Source organism: Diabrotica undecimpunctata, chromosome 3 (genome assembly GCF_040954645.1).
Source record: "Diabrotica undecimpunctata isolate CICGRU chromosome 3, icDiaUnde3, whole genome shotgun sequence".
Classification (NCBI taxonomy): Eukaryota; Metazoa; Arthropoda; class Insecta; order Coleoptera; family Chrysomelidae; genus Diabrotica; species Diabrotica undecimpunctata.
Window position 1 is genome coordinate 52,966,306 of NC_092805.1, and position 14,030 is coordinate 52,980,335.

General features: G+C 32.6%; 1 protein-coding gene across 1 annotated transcript in view; it reads left to right on the plus strand.

Moving 5' to 3' along the window:
* The window catches only part of LOC140435597 (ATP-binding cassette sub-family C member 4-like), an 81,346-nt gene that overhangs the window by 21,897 nt on the left and 45,419 nt on the right, over nucleotides 1–14,030 (plus strand). Inside the window, exons 4-6 of the mRNA XM_072524341.1 lie at nucleotides 2,140–2,455; nucleotides 7,522–7,653; nucleotides 7,708–7,889. Of these exons, the coding sequence (XP_072380442.1) occupies nucleotides 2,140–2,455; nucleotides 7,522–7,653; nucleotides 7,708–7,889 (630 nt within the window). The remainder of the gene's footprint in view (nucleotides 1–2,139; nucleotides 2,456–7,521; nucleotides 7,654–7,707; nucleotides 7,890–14,030) is intronic.

The window sequence follows — 14,030 nt, forward strand, 5'->3', positions numbered from 1 at the left end:
TTTGGGAAAGTGCTATAAAGAGCGCAAAGCATCATATGCGTAGGCTCCTTGGCAATGTTAAGCTTACGTTCGAAGAATTCACTACAGTTCTCGGTCAAATTGAAGCTGTGCTCAACTCCCGGCCTCTTTGCTCCCTTTCAAATGACCCCTCCGATTTTACGTATCTTACTCCTGGACATTTCTTAATTGGACAATCTCTTACGTCCTTTCCTGAAAAGGATGTGATCCACATTCCTGAAAACAGATTGAATTTATGGCAACATTTGTCCAAACTCCAACAAGTGTTTTGGAAAAAATGGTCTATCGACTATTTGAATAGACTTCAAAATCGCCCTAAATGGTTTCTCCCTCATAAAAACCTAGAACCTAACGATCTCGTGTTGCTGATTGAAGACAACACTCCTCCTCTTCATTGGGTACTAGCAAGAGTTATTGAGGTCTTTCCCGGAAAAGATGGGAGAGTAAGAATTTCCTCGGTGAAAACTAAAGATGGAGTCTTCAAGCGCTCTATTACAAAATTGTGTCCTCTACCCAATGACGATTTAATTTAAGTTAGTATAAGATGATAATTGTAATGTATTTTTTCTTCCGCATGCTCTCTTGGCATAATATAATCTGTTTATTTGTGTTAAAGCCAGCGCTTCAACGGGGGCGAGTATGTTGTAAAAACAACATTTTATATTAATTTCAGTTTATTTTTCGTTTCCACAAATGTTGAATTTTATCTTAGCGACAGACTGTATTTGACAGACTGTCAAAAGTGCGGTGAAAAAGTGCATTTAGTTTTCTCTATAGTCGCGCGCCCCTAAAACGCCGGTATAAAAATGAACAATTTATTAAAGCGAACTCTTTATTTAGTAATAGTGCCTTTGTAAATATTTTCTCGTTATTAAATGTGTAGTATCGATTAATTACGCTTATTTTTCTCTAAGTACAAACCCCTATAAAACCAAACACATACTGAACCATCGCCGTGAAGTCTGCTTATCTATATCGAAGGAAACTCTTGTACAGTCCATGGTCCTAAAATATTTGGTACTGTACACGCACGGGGAAAGGAATTTAATAAGCTTTCTCCCGAACAATTGTTGGAGATCAATCAAAGTTCCAACAATAATGATGAACAAGCTTCTAAATCATGCCTTATTTTTAGGCCTTGTTAGGCCTGAATTTTACATTTGATTCTGCTTTGTTATCTTTTTTGCCTTATTTCTATTTATTTTTTAATATCCTCCTTTTCTATTGTTCTTTCTCATGTGTATATTTGTCTCCCTTTTCTTGTTTATTCTAGAGTTTTGTAATACAGGACTTGTCTAGCAATAGCTCTTGTTCCGTAAAATGAATTCCACGTTGGTTTTAAAAAAATGTAGCTTTATTATCTTATGTTAGATGTTATTTGAAAATCGGATCCAGATAGCTAAACTCCTAACTCTCTTGGTTTTCGTACTACTGCTTCTATTTATATTTTTGTTTATTAGTAGTTTTGTTTTTTACACTTTATTTTTACTCCGGTTGTTTTGCTATGTCATTCAATCTGGAAAATTATGGTCATCATTAAACTCTAAATCCTATAGCTTATCGAACTCATAACTGTACGACTGTCTACGACTATTCTATGACTAGTCCGTGTTTGGAAATAGTGTCAGTCACAACACACCTTGCTGCCTTACCGCATTTTAAATATTTATTTGTTATGCTAGTTCGTGCACATGTGTTACTTTTGCTGTGTACTCGTCGTACAGTAATCCACATTATTAGAATAATTATTAGTTAGTGGTATGGATCTTATCTACTTCTAGCAGTTCTTAGAAGTACAAGAATATCTATTCAACAAGTGGATCTTTTGTGACTAGAGCGATTTAGTTTTATGTTTCCTCACACCCATGTACGATGCTGTTTAGTATCAGGTTTAAATAATTGTAAATCTTTTATTATAGACAAAATGTCTGTTATAATCTTCATATAATGCATTATTAAAATCCATAAAATCTTTAAATATGCAGTTACATCACCAGATGGTCGAGTTTTAGGTACTGAGCCTGTGTTAGCTTAAAAGTGCTTTCCTGGTCTGTTAACATATAATTAATAGAATCACGTTAAAAAATGTAAAATCTTAAAACTGTCCTTTTTTACTTACAGATATCGCGAAATTGTAAGAATATGTGCGTTGGATGTTGATTTTCAGAAATTACCATATGGAGACCGAGCTTTGTTCATGGACAAAAGGGTTTTTGGAAATAATGTTCTCAAAGAAAAAATAAGTCTAGCAAGAACAATTTATAAAGATGCCGATATTTATATCATCGATGACTGTTTTGGATCCATAGACTCACAGACAGAGAAATTTATATTCAAGGAGTGCTTTTTAAAATATTTAAAAAACAAAACGAGAGTATTTGTTTCCTCCAAATTATATTATGCTAAAGAAGCAAATACTATTGTGGTTTTCGAAAATGTACGTACAGTTAACTGATCTTTATTAGATTTATAAGAAACGTGATTTTTTAATTTATATTTGTTTATACTTGTTTGTTTATAATTTATAATTGTGCTTTAGGACATCATATATTTCTTAATATGGTTCATTATTATATTTCTTGCTGTTCAATAGTTTCAAATAATTTTGTTCTCCGTTTCACATATGTTCCAACAAAATCTCACTGATCATTGTTGTTTTAATTGTCGATGATTACGTACTATAAAAAGGCCAAATTAAATTACACACATTTGATATAGAATGTAGATTATCAGAAACTATTATAAATCAGAGGAATAACTTACTATTCCCACAAAAATATACTAAAAGATATGCAACCAAGAATTCAGTTGGATTCATTAATAACTGCCTACACTCACAGATCACCTAGTGGTCTGTGGCCTACACTAAGTTTCAATAGTAAATGTAACATTAGGGGAGAGTGGCCCAAAATGATCCTCGAAAGACAAAAAATCCAAATAATGCTTAATTACAAGGCAAAAAATGCGGAAAATTATTTTTAGACTCATCAACTATTCTGTTCCCAGTATGGTATATACAATTAATATTTAAAAATGTATAATAAATGTATTTTATAATATTTCAAACGTTGCAAAATGATCATTTTACCCAACCGGGTGGGGCAAAATGATACCTACCATTTTTTTTTTGGAAAAACAGGTATTTGTTATTAGAAATAAAGTAAAATAAATTAGTGAACATCATTTAAAAAAAATATTATATATCTACTAAGAAAATGCAACCATTTAAACTCTAATACAAAAATGTAAACTCCTTATAATATGGTGCGTAACCAAACATGGATTATGTAGTACAGCAATTACAACTTTCTGCGAACTCGATCTATCGTGGGATTTTCATTACAATATTCGCAAGTGTAAAGGTCGCAGTCATTGTTCTCTATTTCAGCACCTTCATCATGGGCTCACTGTTTGCAAATATTATACAGCACACAGCCCTCTCCTGCGGGAGATCTTAGAAAAGCATCAGAACACGTAAAATACTCTGCATCTTCTTTAACATCCGACTCTTTATCATCTAGGTCCTTCTTTTTGTCTTTTATAACTTTAATTGAACGTGGTTTCTTGTTTTTCCCTTTTTGTTTTCCATTAACTGTAGCTTTATTTTTAATTTAAGAGCTGTTTTTTCGTTCAATTCTTCCTTTTTTTGTCACTCATCTAAAAGCTGGTATTTGTAAGAGGTGGTTGTAAGAATAACCGTACCCACAGATTTTCGTTTAGTAGTGCGTCGTGCTAGTGGCGACTTGAGAAATGGACCAATTTATGTCGGAAAAATAGTAAAAGATGTGCAAGGTACAGATGAGGGGCCAGTGTCCAATATGCTGAATAATAAGGAATAAAGTAGGCCCAATTTCTGATTTGTCAAGGTCATCGTTGTCTGAACTGGAGCCCTGACCAGAATTTTTCTTACAAGGAGTTTAATGAACTTAAGTTGAAGGAACTGTTATGATGACATTTCCAGTATGTTGCATCTTTTCCCGTTCGTCTTCCTCTATAACTTTAGCAGCTGCGAAATCGACTTCTAATAAAACATCTGGATTCTAAGGTACGATTCCGGCTTTTTTAAAATCATTAATACCATTTATAGGGTTGCAGGCTTTCATGTAGAATTCATTCAAAATTCTCGAAATTTAAAATGGTGTAACAGCTCTTCCTGGGTTATTAGTCAGCCATTTTTCTAGTTCTCGATCATGATGGTGATTAAGGAAATACATAAAGGTAAGATTTAATGGACGTAGCCTGTGTGTAGTATGCGGAGGCAAGCATAACATGGTAACAAAACTACTACTTCATCCTCTTTCGGAAAAAAACTAACATCGGTGAAACATACGAACCTCCCACAGACATACAAATCACTGTGGTAGTAGATACACCTCGTTTGGCAGAAACTGTTCTACCAACTTTTTTCCTACCTTTTTGGCAATAATTTTACAGTTTTTTGCTGGAACCGTACACACAGAAGTCTCATCTACATTATATATCCTGAATGTGGAGAATTGCGTTATATCCAATATGGTCTTAAGCAAAGTGAAAATGTTTTTTACAAATGTTCTGTTAAAAGCACGACTGCGGGCAATCGATGTTGCTTCAGGAGATCTCAGTGAAAGTAGAGGGTGTCTCGTGCGAAAACCCTTTAACCAGTTTTTACCAGCAAGTTTTAATGGGTCTAAAAATCTATGCACAATGGAATTTCTAACTTCGAATTGGTACGCCATAGAGTTTACTTCTTTGGTATTGATACATTCCGCTTTCCATGTTAAGAAAGTAGGTTACAACCCAAAATTTCTTGCTGCATGTTGTATGCAAAGCCATTATGTACACTTTTTATAGCTTGTCGCATTTTATCTTCGTCTGATTTTTGTCTGTCGGTCTTCTGTTCATATTTTTGAACCATTTTGTCACCCTGAAAAAAAAATCAAGTGGATTTAAAACATCAAAATAAACTCTGGGATCATTTAACCCGACACCATGAGGAATCATTTTGCCCGAACGAGTACACTTTTATATCAGCCATGTTTATTACGTAGCGGCTACGGTTTGGTATTTCGTAACTATCTCAAATTATCGGAAAAATGTTGGACTTACAGCAGCTATATCACAATTGAAGATTCCTACTTGTTTAAAAGTAACATTACAACAGCTTTAAGGGACTAACCTTACTTATATAAAATCACTGTTTACGCTAAAGTCCAGAAATACGATGTTTCTACGCTAGAGTCTTATATTCAACTGACTGTGAAAGTGCGTTGGATGATGAGTTTGCCACTACAAATACAGATGCATTACCAATCCTAAAAATAATATGAAGGATCGTTTTACCGCAAGGATCATTTTGGGCCACTCTCCCCTATAAATAATCAGAAATCAATATATATATATATATATATATATATATATATATATATATATATATATATATATATATATATATATATATATACTGAAAAAGCGATAAACGCTTGTCATCAACGCTGATCAAATAGAATACAAAACTCAAATATTTGGGTGTGCAGCGGAAGATAGGACAAAGAAGTACTCTTTTTAGTTAACCAAGCTTTCGCAAATCTTTATTTGCATCATCAGGGTGCTACAATAAACAAAATTAGTACAAAATACAGAAAAGAATTATTTTGCATCTTACACTAATTGAGGTTAGTTGTCGTGATGTTTATTAAATGAAATGGATCAAATGAGTTGCACATTTCATTTAATAAACATCACGACAACTAACCTCAATTAGTGTAAGATGCAAAATAATTCTTTTCTGTATTTTGTACTAATTTTGTTTATTGTAGCACCCTGATGATGCAAATAAAGATTTGCGAAAGCTTGGTTAACTAAAAAGAGTACTTCTTTGTCCTATCTTCCGCTGCACACCCAAATATTTGAGTTTTGTATATATATATATATATATATATATATATATATATATATATATATATATATATATATATATATATATGTATATATATGATCGTCAGCCTCTCTCAATCCACTGCTAGACATAGGCCTCCCCTGTTTGTCTCCAAAGTGTTATATCTTGTGCTTGCTGTATCCAGTTTTTTGTTGTCTTCTGGCAACGTGTCCAGCCCATTTCCATTTTAAGTTACAGCTTCTTTCAATGACGTCTATGACTTTGGTCTTAGCTCGTAGATCTTCGTTTCTAATCCTGTCTCGCAGAGTGGCCCCTATCATTGATCGCTCCATTCTTCTCAGCGCTACTCTTAGTTTTTCATCAAGGTCATCACCGGTAGCACGCATTGGTCGAAAATTTTTTTCTTCATATTAGTTGGGATATCACTCTTAAAACGTTCCTAAGAGCTCAGTATGCTGCCCATCCTTGTATTATTCTTCTGGAGACTTCGGTTGTTTAATTGTTCTTACTTATCTTAATTTCGTGACCCATATATATATATATATATATATATATATATATATATATATATATATATATATATATATATATATATATATATATATATTGGAATGGTATCTCTCGCAAAACAGAAAACCAAAAAGGGTATATCGATGGAAGGCAACCGCATATACGTATTTCTTACTTTTGGTCGTCTTCAGTACGGTGCAGCCAAGTTAGAAAAGGACCATGTTAATTTGAAAAAGGATCACTACAGGAGCAATGCGACCAATTTGTGACATTAGAGTTCCAAGACGCTGATGGTTTCTAAAGCAACAACTAACAATAACCACGGAGGAAGCTACAGCTACCTGAGGAAAGGAATGCCAAACGTTAAAACGTTTAAAACAAATGGAAAATGATAATGAGAGTGAATAATATCCTTTTCTATTTGTTATAAACGTTTCAAGGTTTGGCATTTCTTTCCCCAGGTAGCTGTAGCTTCCTCCAAAGTTGAAATGCTGTGTAAAGCATAACCACTCTGACGTAGAGTAGTCGCAAAAAATAAATCGGTACAAAATTAGTTTTATAACTTAAGGTTTCTTTCCAAATACCTTGTGCTCTATTTTCCTTTATTCTTAAATAATCGTACAACTTTATTTACTTTCTTTGAGAGACTCAAGATATTCTATGTAGGTACCACAATTCGTAATTCTTTTTCGTGGCTTAGTCCGTCTTATCATTTCTTTTCTTGTCTAAGGCATGCGATAAGGTTTTGTAATAGATATTTTTGGGGAGCTCGCCTATCACTACTCGTACAGCCCTACTCGTAAAACTGGCATTGGAATTATAAAAAATGACTGAAGTTATATAACTCTCTCCTTAGAATAGATTAGGTACAAAACATTAATAATTTTCACGTATTAAGTAAACTATATCCCCTTAGACAAGATACACTTGATCAAAAAACTGCATGAAAACTAGTAATGTTTTTTTAAGAAAAGGTTTTAAGAAATATAAAAGATATATCTAGGAATTTATCTACCTTTGCTATTAAAGTAAGGTAAATTTTATTGACAATATAATAGTTTAGAATCTAATAAATAAGACGTTTTACTTTACTTAACTAATTATTTTCTATATTATAGGGAACAATAAGTAAAACTTTAGATCGCGACGAACTCACCGAGGAAGATTTTCAATACTTAAATTCCAAAGTCTCCATGGAGAAGAATCATTTTTCCTCATCTAATATAAAACCATTTGCTGATGAAACAGACGTAAGTCTTACTTGAAAATATGTAGAAGTTATATATTAAAAAAAATATTTTTAGCTCAGCAATTACGAATTCGAACAGTCACCGGTTACTTCAAATAGACAAAAACGTGGCTATTTTGATACTCTTGCAGGTTTTCTAAAAGTATCTGAAAAGAAATATGTGGTGGAAATAGTTCTAATTCTTTTTGGAATAAGTCAGCTTTCTGCTGGTATATCGGATGTTTGGCTGTTACAGTGGTAATATTTATAAATATGTGTGATTATTAAATTAAAAAGTATTGTATAGCGCCAAATAGTACTCTGCCGTCCTTAGGAAAAACACCGCATAATATGCAAAAATTATGAAAATTTAGTTGGGCGCTAAAATTAGATCTAGAGAGTTTATATTACATGATTATTTAAGAAATATATACAATCCCAAATATATATTTTGAAAGAAATACTAAACCTAGCATCTACGAAAACATGCATGGAACTAAGGAAGAATCCCGCAACTACAGCATTACTTAGGTAAAACCCCGCATATACTTGACGGTGCGTGCAGTTAGTACTGTGTCTATTTTAAGAAAAACACAATTGCGGTGTTTTTGCTACGTAATTGGCGCAATTTATCAATTTATTTAGTTTCTTCTTAACTTGTGTATGGTGCGGTTGTGTTAGTTTGTGTCTGCTTGTTTGATCAAGTAACAACGTAAATTCTTTAATGTTAAAAAGCGGGTAGGTTAAAATTGAGGATAGTTTGGAAAAAAGAAAAGAAAGCAAGAAAACAGAAACGCAAAAAAAGCCTTTAGTATAACCACCTTGCAACATACAAATGTGTAAATTAGAATGTTTACAAAAAATATCAGAAGAAAGAAGAAGTGCTATTAATAACATGTATTGGCAACTAAATTGGATGGAGAAAAAAACATTTATCCTTAATTACTTGTAAAAAAGACATCAAAAGAAGGACAACATCTGTACTGAATCTTCTCAAAGAAAAAACACGTTCAAATACTTTCTAACAATTGAGACGGAAGAAAAAATTTTGGTATGTAAATGTTTTTTTAACAACACTTGGTTATCACCAGAAAAACGATTGGCCAATCCAAGCATTTGTCAGACAAAATGTGTTTCAATTGTCTACTCCCATCTGCTCTAAAAAAGATGGACGTGAGAGGGCGGCTTGTAAAAGTAAAATATCCACTCTAAACATTGATACACATATAGAAAGTTTTAATCGGGCAGGTAAATTTAAACCTGCCTAGTTATTTAACCATACAGGACATGCACAAGGATTATTTAGAAACCTATCCTCATAATAAATGCTCGTATGAGGTTTATCAAAAGCATCTTAAAAATAAAAACGTATCTCTCACAAACCTGGGCGATTAAGAGTGCGAACTGTGTGTGAAGCATTCCAACTACACAATAAAGAGCATAATTCTGAGAACTTGAATCCAGCATGTAGTGAATGTGATAGCTGAAAAGAACACATTCAACGAGCCAGCACGTTGGCCAACGTGCCAACGGGCAGTTGTGATATAGAAACTCAGAGCCATCATCATTGGCTCTACAACCCAAGGTGGGTCTTGCCTGTTCCAGAATCATCTTACATTCCTTCCTATCCTTTGCCTTGGATAATTTCATACTCTTGATACTCGTAAGTCATCTTCCATATGGTGATTAAATCATGCTCTGGGCCTGCCACCTACCACCAGTGTGCCATACCAGTGTGGGCGAGACCCACACTGGTATTTGCCTATTATGCTTTCACAATGTCCCAACAGTTGATTGTAGAGAAAGTAGGATAATATTTCTACTATCTACTGCGCACAGGTAAATCTTTTGTCATATGCTCTGCAAAGGAGACTACAAATACATGCTGTTTATATGTACCTGCTGATCTTTTCCAAATGATTTGATATTTAATGGTAATATAAGACTTTGACTCCCATCTGTTCTAAAAAAGATGGACGTGAGAAGGCGGCTTGTAAAAGTAAAATATCTACTCTAAACCTTGATACACATATATAAAGTTTTAATCGGGCAGGTAAATCTAAACCTGCCTAGTGATTTAACCATACAGGATATGCACAAGGATTATTTAGAAACCTATCCTCATAATAAATGCTCGTATGATGTTTATCGAAAGCATCTTAAAAATAAAAACGTATCTCTCACAAACCTGGGCCATTAAGAGTGCGAACTGTGTGAAGCATTCCAACTACACAATAAAGAGCATAATTCTGAGAACTTGAATCCAGCATGTAGTGATTGTGATAGCTGAAAAGAACACATTCAACGTGCCAGCGATTGAAGGGAATTATACCCTTTGGATACAAATGAACCAGATATATCAATGACCCTTAAAGGCTCTGTTAACTGAGAAAAAGTCATAATGTTACCAAGGATCGATATGTTTAAAAAAGCAATATTTACCCAAAGAATATCGACATTCAATAAAAGCTTTGTACCCCTGGGTTAAGGAAAAAAACTTTTGCATGTCTATGGCATGACGATATTGCTGGACGGGGAAAAGAAGAAATAATTAGCTCATATAATGCTTTCTTTTTACATTACAGAAATATTAAACATTTTTCCTTTCGGTTGCTTACTGTTGAGGAAGATAAGGATTAATAAGATAATTTCTTTCTATATTTATTTTTTTTATTTTGTGTTAAATAATAAATAAATAATAAATATTTAGTAAATCATTCATAAACTTATTTGCTTGTTTAATTATATTTTCTTTAACATTATGCTAAGAAAAAACACCGCATAATCATAACATCCGTAGATGCTGTAGTTTTACTTAGCAATTCCTAACTTACTTACAAGTTTTTCCCAGTATCTGCCATAGTAAGCATAAAATTAAGATAAACTACTGCTTTTCATTTATACATATCTTATTCACATATTTATTGATTAAAAGTAAAATCATTTCTAACCTCATTTTTGTAACAATTTTGACACTTTTTAAAAGTTGCAGATTCTGAAGTACATTTACTCATTATTATAAGTACTGCAGATGCTGTGGTTTTCCTTAGGAGGACAGTACTCTAGTCGTACTCGTACAAAAAATTACGCAGATTTAGGACAGAAATACCACTTATGACCACTTTAAGAACTTTTTTATTATTTTTCTATTAAGAAACATGTAGGATTTAAATAAAATATTTCCGCTCAATGCCATTTTTACTTTCGATTCAGCTCTAGGTACTAGGATATCAACTAATCATAAAGATTCAGTTCTTAATGAAAATATAACGTTTTATATTTTGAACCACAAAATCACTGCTTTTGGTCATCTGTTTCTAAAAATAGAGATACAAGTTGATATGTATTTGCTTAAATATTTATTGAACTACAAAAATAGCTAAAACAAACTAAATTTTTGGTAACATAAATGAGTAAAAATCATTGAAAAAGTCTATAAATAGTGTTCATGATTTCATATTTGTTCATAAATGTCTAGTTGTCCTGAAAAATGCTCTTAAATTTTCTTCCTTGTTCCTGGACAATGGGCTCGGGTAGTTGTCCCAATATGTCGCCTTAATCTATACTGAAAACGTGATTTTCTATAGGACAATACACAGTTTTATCTTCACTGGCACTTTTGAAACATTGTATGTCTCATAAGAATATTTATAATTTTGGCAACATATTTATATGTTGTCGTCCGTCGATCTTGTACAAAGTTGCTTAAATCTGATAAGCATAAAGTCTCCCAATTTGATACCATCGGTATTAAACATTTCAATATTTTCTTGTTTTGTTTCCATGAAATTAACATCGTCTCCACTACTACCGGTTTCCTCCCAGTCTTCGTGTTCATCTAAAGGAGAACCTGAATCTAGGTCTTGTTTTGAGGTTTCGTCGTTTTAAGTTTTGTTGTATGCAGACGACGCAATACTACTCTCACAAAGTGAAGATGATTTACAACGTATGCTGCACCAATTTAATATAAGCGCCAGAAAATTTAACACGTTAATTTCCCCAACAAAGACAAAATGCATGGTTATAACAGCAAATTTACTAAGATGTAAATTGGAGCTGGAAGGTCAGATCTTAGAACAAGTGATGGAGTTTAAATATCTAATATTATTCTGAAGCTATTTTCTTGTGGCATTTTAAATTAATTACTATTTAAATGGGAATAAGCCACAATTAAAGGTTAAAATACGTTTATTGACGTTTCAATTTCCACTTCGGAAATCGTTCTCAAAATACAAACATAAGTTAATTAAACAAATTTTGTTTTTTTGTTACTTAGTGAAAAATTCTTCTAATAATTTAATTTTATCTGACTCATCTATATTGACAATTTAGACATACATTATACATTTTAAAGTAGACGACTTTAAAATGATGTTGCCAATATTGTTGAGTTGCGTTGCTGGGACGACTTTACTTAAAAGATAGTTCATTCGATTACATGAAATCAACTTTAACTTGAGAATATCCGTCAGAAAAGATCATAACATGTAATTCGTCTTTAAAAAGACAAATATATGCCATGCTGACAGTAAAATTCTCCTGTTAGTGATTCCATAGTAAATTATGAGGGGAAAACCAGGAAAAAACCTCATAATACTATTCCGAAATGGTAAGTATTTGATCGTGCATTTAGTTTACCTTCAATAAACACCAAATTCCGATTTTATATGTTTGTTATTTAAAAAACATAAATGATGTATTCTCTATATGTTACTGACTTACCAATACTGGTATTTTCCTTTTAATAACTTCCTCTTTCAATATGGGTAACCAGATCCTACTACATTCTGCCGAGGAATTCGCGACACAATTGGCCTCATTTAGCATAATTAGAGCCGCTTCTTTGATTTTTCTCTTTTTTACCATCCGTTTCTTTTAGGACTATATTTGAATCATTCCATTGAACCCGATGTTCATTATCCCATGCGTGTTTACATATTTGAGATCTATCAAATTCTCTATTTTTAATATAGGATTGATGTTCACTTATTCTAACATTTAATGGCCTTGATCTTTCACCTAAATAAAACTGATCGCATTTACAAGGTATTTTATAAATGCAATTCCTTGTCCTTTCTTGTTCATTGTTAGGTTTGGTTTTGGACAAAATAGATCTTTGAACGTGTTTGTTGTTTTGAATGTTGTTGAAATGTTGAATTTATTTCCTATCCTTTTAAGCTTTTCCGATAATCCTTTTATGTATGGTATTGTTATTTTCCTCGTATTATTCCTTGTATATGCTGTAGGATCTCGTTCTAAGTTGTTTTGTTCTATTCGATCGATTGTTGAAAATTCCTTATTTATAAACGATAAAGGATAATCATTTTTTAATAAAACAGATGTTAACAAATGTTTTTCATCCAAGAACGAATTTTCGTTAGAACAAGTAATTTTGGCTCTATCGTATAAGGATTTAATAATTCCCTTTTTAATATTAATATTGTGATTTGATTTGAAATTTAAATATCTGTTGGTGTGTGTTGGTTTTCTATACACCTGAGTTTCGTATCCAGTATCGTTCTTAGAGATTAAAACGTCCAGAAAAGGTAATGTGTTATTATATTCCTTTTCCATGGTAAATGTTATTGTCTCTTCTTTATCGTTTATATCATTTAGGAATATGTCCAACAACTCTGATCCATGAGGCCATATTGAGAATACATCATCTACATATCTCCACCATACTGAGGGTTCTAAATTTTGTTTAGAAATAATATTTGTTTCAAAATCTTCCATAAATATATCGGCTAATAATGGAGATAAACTAGAGCCCATTGCTAGTCCAAAACTTTGTTTATAGAATTCATTATTTAGTTGAAAATATGTATTATCAGTACATAATGTTATTAACTCCATGATAGCCGATATATTTAGTCTTGTTCTAGTTGCCAATGTATCATCACTCTCTAATTTTTCTTGACTATATTTAAAGTCTTATCTAATGGCACATTCGTAAATAAACTATTTATTAATAGTTATTTATTAATAACGTAATATTTTAACCTTTAATTATGGCTTATTCCCATTTAAATAGTAATTAATTTAAATATCTAGGCATCACATTATCTAGCTACGGAAAGCTCGAAACCGAATTGGAAGATCAAGTGAATAGAGCAAACAGAGCCGCAGGCTGCCTAAACGAAACAATATGGAGAAATAACAATATCGGGAAAGAAACGAAAGGCAGAATTTACAAAACAGTCATCAGACCAATAATGACATACGCGGCAGAAACAAGACCTGACACAGAGAGAACAAAAAGGATGTTAGAAACAGCAGAGATGAAAACACTTAGAAAAATTGATGGTAAGAAACTATGGGACAGAGCTAGAAGTACAGATATACGACATAGATGCAGGGTGGAGAACATCAAAAACTGGGTAAGAAATAGAAGAGTAG